Consider the following 18,781-nt stretch of genomic DNA (forward strand, 5'->3'; position numbering starts at 1 on the left):
TCTGGCCCCCAGCAAACTCGGCACTGATCATGGCAGGTGCCCTCCCAGGCGGGGTGAACATACAAAGATGTACACTAGGTGAGTGGAAAGCCGGCAACGTTTCCAGGGAAGTAACCCTTCGCTGGCCGGCACGGTGCAGTTGGAGCTGAGGGACAGCCATGGTGGCCAGTCTGGAGACTTCCTGGTCCTCTCTAGAGACTGGCTGGCTCTGGAGGTCTGGGTAGTCTACCAAGCCAGGAGATGGTCATGCTCACAGCAAGCCAATGAGCAAAGGACACAGCAGGGGGAAGGAGACACCTCCAACCGGAGGCGTGGCCACTTGGAAGAAAAGAATCCCCATCCAAGACTGCGAAGCAGTTGCCATGGTGCTTTTACAAGACTGCAAAACCCTGGAATTTTGTGGTCCTAATTCGCCTGCCTCCGAGGATCTTGTGTTTATTATGGTTTTCTTCTGTAAGAGGCAGAGTCATCAATTGTGTTTGCCATTGTTGAAAGCTCTCTGGTTTCTGCATAGCACTTAAAGCAAAAGAATTGAGACAGCCATTCCCATCCTAAGCAATGAGTAGATAAAGTTGCAAAGGTGGCTTCCACACATCTTACCTTGATATTTTTTTTCCAACTTGGAAACCGAAAGTGACCGGGAAATGCGCGTTTACGGGGGGGGGGGGGGGGCGGGAGGGATGAGCATTTTACTCAATTCTACGACCCGTGAACACACCACAGCACAGTAGCGAGGGTGGAGAGCAGCTGTGTAGGGTTGGTCCCCTCCTTCCACCTTTACACGGATTCCAGGGCTCAAACTCCGGCTTCCCCAGCACGCTCTCTCTCACTCGGCCATCTTAACTACCTCTACCTTAGTTTTTAAGACAGGGTCTCCCACTGAACCTGGAGCTCACTGGTGGCATTAGAGTGGGAAAGCTTGCTCGTTGATCCTGAGGGAGACATCACACCTCTGAAGGCTTTAAGCAAATGTGCCTTTTACTTTGAAGAGAAAATAGCATCTTCCAAGGCTGATTCTAAGCATCCTTGAAAAGGCAGTCCAAAACAGGGACGCTCAGCACTGCACCTGCGCATACACAGGAAGCTGAGAAGCCGGCAGGGAGCCACTCTCGGTAATGCCCTGTAACTATGAACCACCGTGCGAGCCTGTCCATTCCTAGACAACAGCTACACGGATGTCGTTACGCTGTTTTCTGCCACCCACCAAAAGAAAAAGAAAAGTAAGGCCTTGTAAGAAATAGGATAATTTCCTCAAGCTTTAAGTGTTACAATGAAATGTAACTTCTTTGGGGCACTACAGAATTCTTTATTTGGACAGACGGGGCCGTTCTAATTCTTACAATCCATAGATGGTACTGAATGTTCAGAGCTGAGGGGTTCACTGAGGTCCTTAGCTATTCCTGCTGCCTTTGTATCTCGTCATCCACACAGACGGACTGGAAGCCTGCCTGGGAGTCATGCACGTGCACACTCGCTCACCAAATGAATCATGCCAGAACCCATCCATATTTTGATCTCTTCACCTTTTCAGTGCCCCCCAGATCAGCTAACGGCATCCTCTCAGCAACAAATGTGGCCACAGTCCAACATAAAGAAACACCTGAATAAAATGTCACACTTATGGAATCCACCTAACACTTTATTTTTAAAGAGCTCTCCTCCAGCAGCCATGCCAGGAAAATCTTTACTTTGGAAGATGAAATGGACCTGGTTTCTCATATGATGTCAGATCAACTAAAGTCAAACAAATAACAAGCATAATAAACACAATTCTAGTTTCTCTCAAGAGCTGAACGAAATGAGTTATAATCTACTATGCTGGGCTACCCTGAATGATATCATAAATAGGCTTCGTCTGCCCCCTGCTGGACTTCAGGTGAATGACAGGGCTTCCCAGCAATCAGAAAGGAAAGATGGAGTTTGGCAGGTTACCTGCCTCCTATGTAGGAAAACGAAGGCCCTGAGAAAAGTCGTGGATGTGTGACTCAACACTGTACCCCAGAATGCAGCATGGCATCTGAAATATGTGCTGATATAATGAAGAAACAAGTATGAAAGTCACGCTTACAGCCCTGTGGAAGCCTGGTGATTCCAACGGTCATGAGCCCAAATTGCAAATATTTTACAATGTTCTATTCATACGTATTCATACATGCTTGAAAATAACTCAGTGCCCACCAGACATGCACTGTCATTTGGACACCGACCCAGAACAACCTTTGAATAATTCCTGGAGGTCAACAAACTAGCTCAATCAGACATTCAGACTTTAAAGAGAGAAGTAAATTTCCTAAATATGACTGGTTGCCAAGAAATTATTTCTTTGAGAGCCTAGCATCTAAAAACCATGGGGTAAAGTAAAGCCAAAGGGTTTCCTTTATGGAGAAATCATATGGAGTTCTCTGTGTCATCTTCTGTCCCTCGCTCCAACTTCACCGCAGTTGGCCCTCCAGTGATACGTCTTGCAAGGGTCAGTGAAGGCAGATATGGAGACACAGGAACCATCTTTAGTGGGGATACCATTTATTGAATGTGAAATAATTCTTACTACGGCTAAAGTTTGACCACTTCACATACCTCAGTAACTAGCTATTCAAGAGAACTGGAATTTCTTTGAGAAGCTAACCTGACATTCATATGCAGAACAACTCCAAAGGGAATGTAAGTCTGTGTGTGCAACACAGGAAACTAGAAACAGGTTTTAAATTGGGATGTGGGGATCTCTTTTTAGGAGGGAATGCCACCTCTCTACGAGAGAGTGACATTCTGCTGTAGGTACTGGAAGAAGAGGTATGCTGGTGCTGGACAGCCAGAGGCGGGGGAACACAACTTTGATACTACCCCCTGACTTTGGTCATCCCCCAAGTATAAATCCACCCTTTATCATAGAATAATTTTTAGAGTACAGTGAGATTTTGAGATTTTAGGTTACCAATTAGGGCATCCATTTCCGTCAACCCGATCTCCAGGTCTGTCTCAGTTAGGGTTTCTATTGCTGTGACAAGACAACATCACCATGGCAACTCTTATAAAGGGAAAAGATAATTGGGGTGGCCTACATCTTGGGAGGCTTAGTCTAGCATCGTGATGTGACATGGTGGCATCAGATAGGCATTGTGCTGCAGAAGAACCTGAGTGTTCTACATCTTCCCTTGAATGCAGCAGGGAGTGGTCTGAGACACCTGGTGGCATTTTGAGCATATGAGACTTCAAAGTTCACCTCCATAGTGACTTATGAGTCCACACCTATTTCAACAAGGTCACACCTTCTAATAGTGCCACTCCCTATGGGGACCATTTCCTTTCAAACCACCACAAGGTCCAAGACATTATTTTGCAACTGAGTGTTTGAAGCAAACATAATAAAGTCAGTGGTACTGAAGGCTGTTCCCATCATGCACGGAGGCTGCATCATGCTACAGCCCCTGGCATACTTGGTTCAGGGCTGTTTCCTAAGAAATCTGCAAGCTTTCGTGGATTTTATGATTCCTGTCTCTTACTTAAATGACCTAAAGGGGATCCTGCTCTTAGAACTAGGAAGTCTGGTTTAGTTAGAAACAAGGCAGTAGGGGGTAACTGGTCTTGACTTAGAACTAGGAAGTCTGGTTTAGTTAGAAACAAGGCAGTAGGGGGTAACTGGTCTTGACTTAGAACTAGGAAGTCTGGTTTAGTTAGAAACAAGGCAGTAGGGGGTAACTGGTCTTGACTTTCTCGGCTTCCCCATCTTTGAATATTTTTACAAGCACAGTGGTAAAGATTAAAAATACATACAAGCCATATGCCACACACCTAGGAAACACACTTAGCATAACTTCTTTCATGAACAGTTTCCAAAATCTGCTCCTTACCATCCAATTCAAGGTCACTGCTGCTGGCCTGGATGGTTTCAGTCATGTGCTAAAGTAAACTTTCTGTAAGCGCTCACAGCTCTCTGCTCCCCATACCCGTTGTCTCCCAATTCTCCTACATGGATCCAACAGCCAGAAAGACCTGCATGGCCTGGGTTCCTAATCGTCTCCTACTATTCCTACCCCTCACCCACCCCGTCCCCACTGGTAACTGTCCCCAAACTATTCCCTGAAAACGATACCCACACTGCATTAGCACCAGCCAAAACATAGGTGTGCATTCCTTCACCTTTCTCTTCGTTCAATTAACACCTTCTGGGTGAAGCCCATTCTCTATCCCATTTCTACAGAACACTGTCTCTGGCTCACAGACCCATCTTGTTCTGAGTTTTTCCTAGAGCTGTCACATTCTAACAAACCATAAACTTTGCTGTTACATTTGTTGCTGTCTGACTTTCCTACAGAGACATCCCTTCCTCTTTTGCTAACTGACATTCCTATAACACTCCTACTGCTACCCTTTTTGTTTGTTTGTTTGTTTGTTTGGAAGGGGAGGGTTGAGTCAAGGATTCTCTGTGTAGCTTTGGAGCCTATCCTGTAACTTGCTGTGTAGACCAGGCTGGCCTCAAACTTACAAAGACCCATCTGCCTCTGCCTCCCGAATGCTGGGATTAGAGGCGTGTACCACCACCACCTGGCCGCTCTTGCCTATAACTACCACCCAATAAATGATTGTGGAATGAATAAACCAAAAACCAATTGAAAAATATTTCTACAATTGCTCTACTCTCCCTTAAGAGCCTTCTTCCGTGGCCCATCTGGATGAGACCGTTACACAGGTATTTATTTATACATGGCATGCTACACATTAAGTTTTGTGGGATGATTAAACTGAAGGAGTAAATTAATAGTTTCTATAACAGCTATAATATTATCACACCCCCACCCCCACCGCCATCGCCACTGCTCCCACAAACTAGTGCTCTTTATGGGCTCTTTGAAGTTTACTGTCTTCATCCTGAAAAATTCTGCCTGGACAGGAAGTGAACCAGAGAGCAGGAAGTTAGTGAGTGAATAGCATAATGTTTCTCTGGGTTCCATCTAGGATTACAGGAAATGCAAATTAACTTTTGAAATGGCAAGAGGACGGTGGGGGAAAAATAATGAGGTTTTTCTCACTTAAAGTGTTCCCTGACTGATAGTCAGAGTGGCCCACTGTAGATGTGTAACCCTTGGTGGGTCCCATTTCATCTTGGAGGCGATGAGTGATGAGCAGAGCCTGAGGCATACCACAGGGCAGTGTTTACGAACACTAAACTTAGTCTCTCATAGCAGCTCAAGGACTTTAGAAATGTACTTATGAGACAACAGGGAAATTTTAGATGAGAAGTGGATTTAGATATTAATAATCACTTTTCTTTGAGGAATGACAAGGATACTATGGTTGCTAAAATTATGGTCTTATTTTACAATACATATGGAAACATTTATGATCGAAATTATATAATAATTGAGACTTTTCAAAGTAAGCCTACTGTGAGATAAACGGAAGTACACATGTGAAAACAATTTGGCTGTGTGATATTCCATTTAAGCCCGGCGATGGACCAAGGGGAATTCATTATACTGCTCTGTTATGTTTGGAATTTTTCATAAAATGTCTTTTCACCCTTTTATGAAAGTCTTCACTAAGATCTCAGCTGATATCACATACCTGGCACCACTATGCTTCAATCAGGAAAAAATATAATAATCCATAGGCACACACACAACTGACATAAAATCTGGCACTCATTCAACATGACCACTCTCCACATCTAAGAGCCAGCTTTACTGGGCAATACCACCATGGCAAACTAATGTAAAACTGATCAACACCCTGTCTTTTTACAGTTCTCCTCAAGACCTCTGCTTTACCACTCTTCTCTATTAGTTTACCCACGGTGCCCAAACATATATTTGAAAGAGCACTGGAAGGATGGCTCTGCAGTTAGGGGCTCACTACTCTTGCAGCAGACCCAAGTTTGGTTCCCAGCACCCACCTCGGGCAGTTCAAAAATGCTTGAAATTGCAGCTCCAGGGGATCCTATGCCTCTGGCCTTCATGGGCATCTACACAATATGGGGGTCTCTGTGACCAGGACAGGCAGAGGGCAAGAAGGCAGTTCAGTTCAACCCAACTAAATAGCCAGTGTTGGTTCAAACTTCAAGAGTCTGACTGATGGGGATGTCCTTCTGTATTTATGTTTCTCTTATTGGTTGATGATTAAAACACTGATTGTCCATTAGCCAGGCAGGAAGTATAGGTGGGGCTGCCAGACGATAATTCTGGGGAGAGGAAAGAGAGAGAAGTCACCAGGGTGATACCATGTAGCCACAGAAGGAAGAACAGGTCCGGGCATTCTCCAGTAAGCCAAGACCACGTGGAAATATTAGATTAATAGAAATGGGTTATTAATTAAGAGAGAGCTAGCCAATAAGAAGCCAGAGCCATCGGCCAAACAGTTTACAATTAATATAAGCCTCTGTATATTTATTTGGGACTAAACAGGTGTGGGACCAGGGGGGACAGAAACCTCCATCTACATCTGACCCTGAGTAGTTTATTTTAGGTGTATTTAAGCACAACACAATTTGCCAAAACATTTCCTGGTGACAATTAACTCAATCCCATGTGCGCAATAGAGCTTAAGATGTGACTAAACAAAAACTTTTTACAAAGTAATTGTACACCCTTACTAAAGACAGGCTCTATAAATGAACAAGCTCACAATAAGCTCACAATAAGCGTCTGGAGAGGGTCTGTGGCCTTGGTCACCAGACTATTAACCATGTTCACTCCCGGCCTTCTGGGTGAGAAACAGGTTATACACTCTTGCCCTTGAAGGGACAGTCCTGTGTGTTTAACATTCCTTATCTGTGAGACAAGGACACCCTAGTGCTTATCTGTGAGATCAAGGACTTCTGTACCTCCCACAACACAAGTGCTCATACCCAAACACATATGCATAATTTTTAAATAACTGAAAGAGGTTCATTTCATGTATGGTCAGACTTTTTAAAGAAATATACAGGGCTGGAGAGATGGCTTAGCTGTTAAAGGTGAGGCTCACAACCAGAAGTATAAGAAATATGACACTTTTGGATAAGTGCAATTATTTTTCAATGCCAATTAAACATATCCAGTCGCTTCTTGGGACCTCTCCAGACTTTTGGCATGAAGATATTTACATGTTTGTTGTGACTGACAGTCATTTCATCTAATAGCCTGTACTGCTGAAATATATGTTTAAAAACTGTGATACAGGGGGCTGGAGAGATGGCTCAGAGCTTAAGAGCATTGTCTGTTCTTCCAGAGACCTGAGTTCAATTCCCAGCAACCACATGGTGGCTCATAACCATCTGTGATCAGATCTGACGCCCTCTTCTGGCCTGTGGGCATACAGACAGATGCTATATACATAATAAATAAATAAATCTTTAAAAAGTTTTTAAAAAATTGTGATACATTTGAAAGACTCAAAAAGTTAATATTTTGTGCACTATGTTCTCACTTGTGCCAGGCACTGTTCTATGAGCTAGAACGGATAACAGAGACAAGCCCTACCTTATAAAGGCCGTCATACTGAAAGGCATATAGTAAGGAAGGCAGAGAGAGGAAGTGCAGAGTGTAAGGGCTACCGTTCACACTGCACTGTGGCTTGGCAAGATGGCTTACCAACAAGCCCAAGGCCAGAGTCCAGCCACCCATAGCCACATGGTGGGAGAGAACCAGTTCCTGCAGGTTGCCCTTTGATCTCCACACACTCACTGTGTCACATGTTCCCATAAGCACAGACACACACACACACACACACACACACACACACACAAAATAAATAAAAAATAATATCATGTGCTGGAAAGTTGCTGAGTTGGTTTTAAGCACCCTTACACATTACACACACACAAGGGGAACAGTCATATAAGATAATAAATGCTGATTTGGTTGACTGTAATAATCACTATATATATGAAAAAACAATGTGTTGTACAGCTCAAAAGTCTGAGACTGGCTGTTTTTACTCAGGTGACTATGTAAATGAAGGTGTGGAGTCAGAGAGACCATTCAATAGCTAAATGCTTACTGTATAAGCATTAGGTCTTGAGTTCAGGAACCCAGTAGTCACATGAAAAGCTGGGCATGCTAGTCCACACCTGAGACAGGAGGACCCTGGTAGCAGGAGGGGGCGGGGAAGAATGCTGGCCATCCATTTCAGCCAATTACTGAGCTCTAGACTCAGTGAAAGACCCTGTTCCAAAACAAAAAGTGGAAAGCAACAGAGAAAGAAGCTAACCTCTGCCCCTACACCACTACACATACACACATACGCACACACGCACGCACACACAGTGGAGATGAGTGATGTGGGATGTCCTTCTATATGCTGCACATGTGTTGCTTTTATTGGTTGATGAATAAAGCTTCTTTGGCCTATGACAGGGCAGAATATAGCTAGGTGGGAAATCCAAGCAGAGATACAGGGAGAAAGAAGGCAAAGTCAAGGCAGATGCCAGCAGTCACAGGGGGAACAAGATGTGAGGTAACAAGTCACACACCTCACTGTAAAATATAGAGTAATATAAATGGGTTAATTTACTTGCAAAAGCTAGTTAATAATAAACCTGAGCTAACAGGCTAAACAATTATAATTCATATTAAGCCTTGAGTGGTTATTCAGGAACTGGCGGTGGGAGAGAAAAGTCCAGCTACAGATGAGCATACACAGCTTGGACTGTGGTACCTGGCATAGACAGTCTGAATGTCAAGCTTTCATTCTTTCCAAGAAGCAATTGCTCTATGCTAAGTCATGTGAACATTCTTTGTCTATTATCTACAAGATGAATATAAGCAGGACTTTATCCAAACAGACAGGCTAGGAGCCAACTCCAGGTTATAGGCAGACATCCAGAAAACTTATTAAATCAGTTTTGCTATACTAAAACTCTGAAGATAATCTAAATATTTAGGAAGTTTCACCTCTATCTCTTCCATGGCACTTTACCAGGTTTAAATTAATGGCTCTGTGTCTTAGTATTTTGATGCCAAGGGAGAAAATCTAGCCTCAGGTTAGACAATAGTTATCAAATACCCATCTAGCTTATCCACAGGGGCTGTTACAGTTAGAAAGAGAAAGGGGTAGGCAGGGGAATGAGGTCAATGATTTAAAAATATTCTGGGCATGGCAGTGGTGGTGCACGCCTGTAGATGAAAGTTTCTGTCCCACCCAGTCCTACAGCCATTCAGTCCCAAATAAACACACAGAGGCTTATATCAATTATAAACTGGCCTATTGCTCAGGCTTATTACTAACAAACCCTTACAACTTAAATTAACCCATAAATATCTATGGTTAGCCACTTGGCTTGGTGCCTTTTCTCAGTAAGGCATTCTCATTTTGCTTCCTCTGAATCTGGCTGACACTCACTCTCTGCCTTTCCTCTTCTCAGAAATCTTCTAGTCTGGTATCCCTGACTATACTTCCTGCCTGGCTACTGGCCAATCAGCGTTTTATTAAACCGATACAAGTGACAAATCTTTACAATGTACAAGAGCATTATCCCACATAATCACAGCACTTGGGAGGCAGAGGCAATTGGATCTCTCAGTTTGAGGTCAGGGTGCTCTACTGAGTTCCAGGACAACCAGGGCTACCCAGAGAAAGTCTGTCTCAAAAGACAAAAAAAAAAAATATGAAAATGAAAACATGTGGGAGACTTGGTAAGAAGAAAATGGATGGGAAGGAAGAAAATAATAGGAGTCTATGGTCAAAGCACATCGTCTTTGTGCAAGAAAATTTTAGTGGGTTAACAGGAAAAATTCTGAGCACTTACCATGTATAAATATTGTATAATATAAAAGACAAAAAATAAAAAAGGATTCGTTTCTAAGAAGCTTAATCTAGAAGGTTATCTTCCATAGACAAAACAGTATCTCCATGCTCCAAAATTCAGTTAAACTCCTTACAAAGCAGAACCAAGTTAAAAATAGACCTAACTTGGTAGCTTTCTAAAATGTATCTCTACACAAAGGATTTAAAGGTCTGTCTCTTGATGTTTTGATACATTCTCACCTCACCCTAAGATAACTGAAAAGTATATATGGCTCCTACTTTAAAGGTAGGAAACTAAGGCTCAACTGTCAAAGCATTTGTGCAAGCCCACAGAACTTGAAAGTGGTGTGCTGAGAAGCAGTCTTAAGTCAAGCCCTTCCACCTCCCTGAGCCTAAATTACAGATGTGAAGGAATCTTCATGCTCCAGGAGAATAAGTCGGGCCAGTTTAGATGGTCATCCTTGCTGTTAGTGACTACAGACTCATTGATGTCTGTGTTGCCTGCTGATCACATAAACATGCCAGAGAAAACTGTTTTTAACTCTCAAAGGGCAGAGGATGTAGCTCAGTAGTGGAGCATTTGGCTAGCGTACAAAAAGTCTCAAGTCCCAGCCTCAGCATCACTGGGGAAAAAAACCCACAAACCACAAGAAGTGTATTATACAGTTGGTCAAGCCATCAGCAGGTCAGAGGTTTAACACAAAATTGAGAGGATAGTTTTCTGTACCTACACAGTAAGCACATTTCACACATCATTGATTTGTTCTCATCCTCATAAAAAGAAAACTGGGCCAAGCATGGTGGTGAACTCTTTGAATCACAGTACTCAGGAGGCAGAGGTAGGTAGTTAGGGTAGTTAGGAATTGAGGCTAGCCTGGTCTACATAGTGAATTCCAGGTCAGTCAGGGTTACATAGTGAAACCCTGTCTCAAATTTTAAAAAGAGATTTATCATGTATAGCCTAATCCTGGATTCACGTCAAATATAACCAAGTATAACAGGTGATTACCCATGCTGACAAAGCACCCATACACCCCCCTACACTCGCACTTTTGCTTTGATATTAACCTTTGTTCTACTTTTAGCACTTTTTAGAATGTGGCCAAACAGCATGTACCCAGCCAGGACTGTTATACCACTGTATCTCTGATCAGGGTTTTTTCTTGTTTTTGACACTGACTGGATGTCACCATGTAGCCCAGGCTAGCCTTGAATTTTCAATTTTCCTGCCTTAAGCCTCTTGAATACTGGCCTGGAACTTGATCCTACCTCTTCCTGTGCCTCCAAAGTCCTAAGATCAAAGATATGCACCGCCATGTCCTGCCAAGACTTTTGATGGAGTGATTTCCCCTCAATTTCACAAGCCTGGTGGAAACGTTTTATTGAGGTAGTAATATGTTACCCCTTCCTCAGCTCTTATACAGATACATCTTTAGGGACTTTTGATCTCGACATGTCACTCTGAGGAGCACCTGAAGCCACACTGCAGAAAGCATGGACATTGTATTTTGTTGTAGTATGTTAAGGACAGCTCATTCCTCTGCCTAAACCCAGCAAAATGTAGATCCAAGTCTCTAGGGTTCAATGGAAGACTACTAAAGTAGGTAAGTAGTAATTCTGTGCTGCTTCAGGAAGCTCCAATTTGGCTTTCACTACAAGTCAATTACTGAAGAATTCCAACACCATCTCTTGTTGAGAGAAGCCTTTTCCTTGCCAGCTGCTTTAGTTATTCCCCACCAGTCACCTGGGCTGTCAAGTTGTAGTCCCCAAATAACACACAAGACTCTGTATCAATTATGAAGCTGTTGGCCTTGCTTGTTTCTTACTGGCTAGCTCTGACTAAAGTATTTACTCCATAATTGTTAATCTAAGTATTTCTCTTACCGGAGAAAAGGGTCCGGACTTCTTACCCCTATGGCAGCTACATGATGACTCCCTGTGTTTCTCCTACTGAGTCCTCCTTAACTCCTAGTCCCATCTACCTTGCTTCCCTATTGGCCAACAGTGCTTTATTGACATATACACAGGACTTCCCCATCAGTCTCTTACTGAGGTTTGGTTACACACAGAACCCAAGCAAGTCATTTGACTTGTGTAGCCAAGGGGAAAGATAGCTGGCAGAATACATCATCAACTCTCCAAGACGACTTTCACCAACGCAGGAATGGAAAAGCACCAGTATCCACAGATCAGCCCAGTCAGGCTAGCAGGAAAGAACAAGGGTCATTTAATTTTTAAGCTAAAGCTTCAAAGTATGCAGTGGGACACACACCACACTTGCAACTAAGCAGTGAATCCAATTGCAGATTTATTACCTGGCTAAAACACTAAATTGGTATCATAGAGGTCAGGTGTGTGTGTGTGTGTGTGTGTGTGTGTGCGCGTGTGTGTGATTTGTGTAGTGTGTGTGCCTCCATGTGTGAATGCTGGCAGTCAGAATTTCAGAATTTCTACCTTGAGGGTCTCTTGGATACTATTCCATACACCAGGCTATCAGGCCTGAATTTGCAGGCATTCTCCTGTCTCCATCCACCCTTCTTGCCATAGTAGCCCTGGATTCCAGCTTTAGGTAGGTTCTAGGGATCCAAACTCTGCCCCTAATGCTTCCACAGCAAGCACTAACCCCACAGCCAAGGCCCCAACTCCATTATAGGTAATTTGTCCAAGGAACCAAAATTGAACAGCCCTCTTACTGTAAAGTATGTTTTGAAAGGCCTTTAACCAGGCTAAAACCAAATGTTTAAAAGCACATAATGAAACATAACTGAAACAAGCAGTCATGCCAGCTTCAATTCTATATAAGCTGTGGCTAACAGCACTCACCACTCCTCCAGAGGACCCAAGCTCTGTTCCTAACACCCATATTGGGCAACCCACAACCACCCGCGGTTCAAAGGGACCCAACGTCCTCTTCTGGCCTCTATGGGCACCTGTACTCTGGTACACATACCCACACAAATATACAACTTTAAAAATATTCTTTTTAAAGAAAACATTAAGTCTCAAATGTGAAATACTACTATTTAATTTTACAAATGTTTTGTAGAAGGATGACTAGCAATCATGAAAAGACATATTCAATAGCAGAGTCCCAAATGGTTGTTCCTTTTACAAAAGATGTGTCTTAAAAAGATAAATTATGTCATTGAGAAAAACCATCTTTTAAGTTTAAAAAAAGCCAACCTATTTTGTAACACTACGAAAAGATGTGCCACAGAAAATACATTTAATACTGATGTTATTTCAATGTTTTGTCTTTAATCCATTTTTTGTTCTCATTGCTTCTTGCTTAACAGTGTGCAGAACCTTCCAGATGAAACTAAAGTGCTTTCTTGAGTCCTGAAGAGAATTCTTGAAGGAAAACACTGTTTTTAGCAAGAAATACTATGGAGTCCAATGGTCTAGACTTAAAAAAAAAAAAAAGCTGTGTAAGTTTTTAATTTCAGATCAATTGCTAGTATACAACAAACTTTATTTCTCATTCATAAAAACAGTTTACAGCATTCATAAAACAAAATGGTCAGAGAAATAGAGAGCCCTGTTAGGATTATTCTTTTGTGTAAGAACAGATGGATGAGTGGGCAGCAATTACTATAGATGGAAACAAACAGCCATATAAAACCAAGACTGGAATGGGAGCGAGGGGAAAATAGACCAACCAAAGTAAATTAAGCAAACCTTTCATGCATGCAACTCAACATAATTCTCTTTACTTAAAAACCAAACAGGAGTGCTGTAAATAGTTCTTTGTAAAGGAAGTTATAAAAATATTGAAAAGGGCTGGGCATTGGTGGCTCATGCCTTTAATCTCAGCACTCGGGAGGCAGAGGCACACAAGATCTCTGTGAGTTTGAGGCTAGCCTGGTCTACAGAGTTCCAGGGAAACCTCCAAAGCAATACAGAGAAACCCTGTCTCAAAAAAGCAATTTTTTTAAAAAGGTAGCTTAAAGGTAGCTTTACATAACACATTCATTCTCTCTCTCTCTCTCTCTCTCTCTCTCTCTCTCTCTCTCTCTCTCTCTCTCTCTCTCTCTCTCTCTCTCTCTCTCTCACACACACACACACACACACACACACACACGATGAGGGCAGGTAGAGAGATGGGTGAGAAGAAGGAAAATTAATCAATCCCAGATAGGCTCTCACAACAAACCCTCCTTACAGACACAGAAATGTAACTTTCACAAGCTTAACTTTGAAGTACGATGCCTTGAGCTCTAGCTTGGGTGCACCCTAATCCACACTCTTTTCTGCATGAACAAATACGAGTTATATGGTGAGATACAGACTTCAGGAATTCCTTTAAAAAGAATCACAAGTTTCATTTTATATATACAACAAATTTTTAATTATGTACTGAAAATAAATTACAAGAACTTTAAAATGCAACAGAGGACGAGTCACAATAAAACACTCCCATTGAATTCCCTTGGGGTGAGATCGAAGTGCTCAAGGAAGATAAATATCACAAATATATCAAAACTCCAAACTGTCTATGCATTCACACACTGACATGAGCCACAAACATTCCTTTCACAGGGACTGTACTTATTAGCCTACCACAGAACCAGATTTTGCCGTAAACTACAAAACTTTTAATACAAAATTGTATTTATATATTTATAATTCATATACATGCCCTACCTGTGATTTTTAGAAAATAAAAGCTACACACTGTACAGACACTCTTAACTCATAGCTGTAGGCAACATTTTTGGATGGAATTTCTCCCCCAATAAAATTAACGGCATATTTTATGTACATGAAGGCTACACTGCAAAAAGACAGTTAGGTTTCCCAGATATGCATCTCCTTTCAGGGCAGGGTTACAAATCTTAAAAGGCAAGACAAATGTACACCTCAGAATTACCTTCTCAGCTCTAAGAGTTGTCATGTGACTTCTGTGACGTTTCTGATACATGCATTTATGTAATACTGGCATGGAAGGCAGTAAAGCAATATACACTTTAATGTCGTGGCTCAATAAAGGCTTCATTGTCATTCTGATCTGATTCTTAATACAGTGATTCATAAATTCTCTAAAAATTAAAGTTTCAATGGGACACTATATTAAAGAGACTCTAAATAGATTTCTTAAAATATTTCCCTGAAATATCCTTTTACATAAGACAAATTTCACTAACATTAGATTCAGTAAAAAGAAAGGAAAGAATTAAACATGGCACAATGTGCATGATAAACTACTGCTCCTCAGCCATCCCCAGGTCTAAGGAGACACCAGAATAAGGCTGGAAACCAACAATGTTCACACTCTGTGGCGGCCATCTGTGAAGCCAGTTACACTAAACTACTTCTACAGTTGATTGTAAACTTTGGTTTATTTTTATTTGAGTTCTCATTGTACAGCAAGCATGAAAAAGGGAGAGGAGTCCATGAGGAGATGAACTGTCAGTCTGTCTTTAATCGGGCATGATGAGACACCTGGTCAGTCAGGCCTGCTTTGATAGAGTTTGTTACAGACTGCCTTATGTTTTCCTCCATCAAATTATCACCCAGGGGCTTCAATACCTGTGGTATGAGAGATGTGCAAAACAAACAAAAACATGAGGTAAAAAAAGAGTACACATAAAAACATATAAAAACTTCAATTCAAATCAATGGCAAAATAACCAGGAATGTGAGAAATAAAAAGAATGCTTCTCCCAAAAAAAAAAAGTTATGATGCAACAAACAATGTAGTTAGACATTTTGTAATGCAACAAAATTACTTTCCTCTTACTCAAACCATTTACAAATCCTATGAGATGGATGTGCAATCCATACCCTATATGCAGCATCAAATCTGGTATGTATACAGCATTTATGCAGACCGGCCCAGACGGTCTTATTGTCCTACATGAATAAGTGTGAACACTTCAGATAGAGAAAAAAGTTAAAAATACTGTCTAATTTTTCTTCTTGTTATTGTTGGATGACAGTCTCTGTCGCTGTGCTGATGAAAGAGCACGATGAACCATTCGACGTCTAGTGACTTCAAACAGTTTGGAAAACACCTAAAACATGGAGTGATGGGTTAGGAAAGTGACTCAGAGTGCCTTGAAGCTAGAGTTAAAGACTAGAAGAATTTCAGACTGGGTAGGTTTCTCACCTTCCTGGGACTCCTCTGAAGCAAAGGAAAAGAGAAATGCAAAGACATTTTAGACCAGGCCTGCTGGACACAGCTCAAGTCTTCTCTGACTGGGGATGCTGACTGTGCCTCTTATCTCGCTCTACTACACGGAAACTAACTTTGCACACCTGAGACTCCCATGAAGCTGCTCTATAAAAACAGTCCCTCTAAAGTCCTAGAGTCAATGTTAACAGAAAGGGTATCAAAAGCTCCTACATAATTATTGAAACCCAGGTGGTACAAGGACAGTACTGCTTCAACAATTTAAAGATCATTTTTAAAGCCGTGATATTATTAATCCATCTTCTATTAGAAAATATCGCAGTAAGATTGGTTTTAAGAGGTGAAAATGTGAACTTAACAAAATGTCAAAACACAAACTCCAGAGGAGATCTTAATACATAAGAGTAATTTCTGAAAGAGAAAAGTCCAAATTAATAGAATGGGTTACTTTATATCAGTGGTTCTCAACCTGTGGGTCACAATCCCCATTGCAAACTTCTAGGACCAAAAATTATTTACATTTTCTATTTGTAACAGTAGCAAAGTTACAGTTATGAAGTGAAAACGGAAGTTAAGTTTATGGTTGGGGTCAGCACACCATGAGGAGCTGTGTTAAAGGACCGCAGCATTAGGGAGATTGAGAACCGTGAGTTTAAGAGCACCTCTCCTACTGCCCATCAGTAGTAGCCTGAGCGTTCATTCTGTTCCTTGGGATGATGAGGTGATGTTTGGGTACTTAATGGGGATGATTTTAACAACAACCACAAGAGAAATTACCTATACTCAAGCAACCAGGTGGAAAACTATAGAAGAGCTTTCCTTAACAGGTAACTGCAGAGCAAGTGCTCTCACTGACGTATGTGAGAGATGACCACTGAAGCTGACTTTTGTCTCTCTGGTGCGCCACCACTCTGTTCTCTCTCTCTCTCTCTCTCTCTCTCTCTCTCTCTCTCTCTCTCTCTCTCTCTCTCTCTCTCTCTCTCTCTCTCTCTCTCTCTCTCTCTCTCTCTCTCTCTCTCTCTCTCTCTCTCTCTCTCTCTCTCTCTCTCTCTCTCTCTCTCTCTCTCTCTCTCTCTCTCTCTCTCTCTCTCTCTCTCTGAAAAATCTGTGGGGTTATTAGTCCTGGAATACTGCAATAAATTGCCAATATCTCCACAGAAGATACGAGCACCTAACTCCAATATTGCTCCTATAGTTTCCTGTTAATAATGTAAAAGAAATTTCATTTTTCTCCCCCAAACTACTTCCAAACTGTACTTCCAAACTTCTTTTCCTTACCTTTAAAATCTCTTACCAGCGGTATTTTCTTAAAGAAAAATATTATTAGTAAATCTAGCCCTCTCTGGCATAATCATCAGACTTATAACTAAGAATCAACCAAAAACATTAGAGATTGAAGCTAACCAAAGTAAACTATAATTATGAATAGAGAAACAAAAGTTTAACTAAATTAGATTCTAAACTTAAAACAAACAAACCAAAAAGTCCATCCTCTTGGCATTCCTCATGTAAAGGAAAAGTATATGTACAAATAATGTAGGAAGTGGGAGTGGAAATCACACAAAATGAGATTAGTCACTGCAAAACCAAAAGATAGATACCAACCTGTTCCCAGAGTGTTTCAGCAATCTGATCAATCATTGTTCCAATTTCTCTGAACTCCCCAGAGTACTTAACATATGCCCACGTACAAAGGGACGTCAGTGCTAGCCCCATGACAAGGTTACATAAGACGGCTATAGAGTTTAGGCCAATGAAGCCAGTCAGTCCTGAGATTATATACATAGCAAACATTACTGCAAACAGTGTGGCAGGGGTACGAGCAGCATAGAAGATATTTTTGCCATCGTTGTGCTTTATAAAATTTGCATAGGTTTCTTCAATTTCAGCTTCAAGCTGGTCCTGATACCGACGGCAGAATTCATCTCCACCCATTTTTTTCACAGAACGAAACTGTTTAAGTGCCACTTCCTTGAGATCCAGGTGTTTTCGCTCCAAATCTGAAGGTGCAATGTAAGGCTTATCACCACCACATACCTGTACAAGTCAAATAAAAATGAGGGATTACATGCTAAAAGTAATACTTTGAAAGGCAACCCCTGCTCCTAGATTTCAGTCTCAAAATTAAACCACCTACATGGCTCAGTTTTAAACTTGAGCATAACTAGTAAGTAATCAAATCCTATTCTTTTGTGTTTAACTGCATCAATCAAGTAACCTTCCAAATGTGGCTGAACCACCAAGACGATGACACAGAGTTTACACTAGAAAACCAAAGCAGCACAACAGATTACCAGCAGGAGACTAGATTAAAGAACACGTAACACAGTATTTTAAAGCTGAGTGAGCTTAGTGCAGAAACTAATTGGTCTTAAGCTAATGTTACTCCCATCATGGGCTAACTAGCATTCTGAATTAAAAGTCAGAAAACAGCAGTGGAGCCTGTGTATCCTGTACACTAGCTAGCCATGTGACTTACTTTCTAACAGTTTATTCCAGCAAAGATCACAAAAAGACAATTACAGGACAAGGTAGCGTGATAATTGTAAGGAGTACAAATTAGTTCAATTACTATAAATATAAAACATCTTCTACTCTTATCTAGCATAAAGCTTAGCATTAGTTACAAACCTGCTCCATACTTTTACAGTAGGTGTCTCTTGCTCCTGCTACTGCAGCAAGGTTATTAGCCTCAGCTGTTGCCTAAAAGACAAAATTAAATATGCTACTACTGTAAGGGGAAAAGTATCCTATGGCTGTAAATTCCTATTAACAGATTATACACAACAAATAATTCTGAAAATGAACAGAAAAATATCAAGCTCTTGTTTTACTTTCCTTTGGAAGTGTGCATTAGTGTAAAGGAATATGACACAGTAGGACTCCCTGTCTAATTTCCATCTGAGAGGGTTTGTGCTAAAACAGATT

At 41.4% G+C, this 18,781-nt stretch overlaps 1 protein-coding gene across 5 annotated transcripts in view; it reads right to left on the reverse strand.

Annotated features, from left to right (window-relative positions):
• Positions 1-12,727: 12,727 nt before the first annotated feature.
• Atl2 (atlastin GTPase 2) overlaps positions 12,728-18,781 on the reverse strand; it is a 43,476-nt gene continuing 37,422 nt past the window's right edge. For 2 of the 5 annotated variants that reach the window (XM_005073613.4, XM_040730719.1), the window contains 4 exons: positions 18,485-18,556; positions 17,459-17,890; positions 15,830-15,844; positions 14,045-15,734 (listed from right to left, as the gene is read on the reverse strand). In XM_005073613.4, coding sequence (XP_005073670.2) covers positions 15,627-15,734; positions 15,830-15,844; positions 17,459-17,890; positions 18,485-18,556 — 627 coding nt within the window. In that variant the 3' untranslated portion in view covers positions 14,045-15,626. Of the gene's footprint in view, positions 13,127-14,044; positions 15,735-15,829; positions 15,845-17,458; positions 17,891-18,484; positions 18,557-18,781 lie in introns of those variants that run through there. The other 3 variants (XM_040730718.1, XM_005073611.4, XM_021229292.2) reach the window with 3 other exon arrangements.

The sequence above is a fragment of the Mesocricetus auratus genome, unplaced genomic scaffold, assembly GCF_017639785.1.
Source record: "Mesocricetus auratus isolate SY011 unplaced genomic scaffold, BCM_Maur_2.0 Super-Scaffold_100024, whole genome shotgun sequence".
Taxonomy (NCBI): Eukaryota; Metazoa; Chordata; class Mammalia; order Rodentia; family Cricetidae; genus Mesocricetus; species Mesocricetus auratus.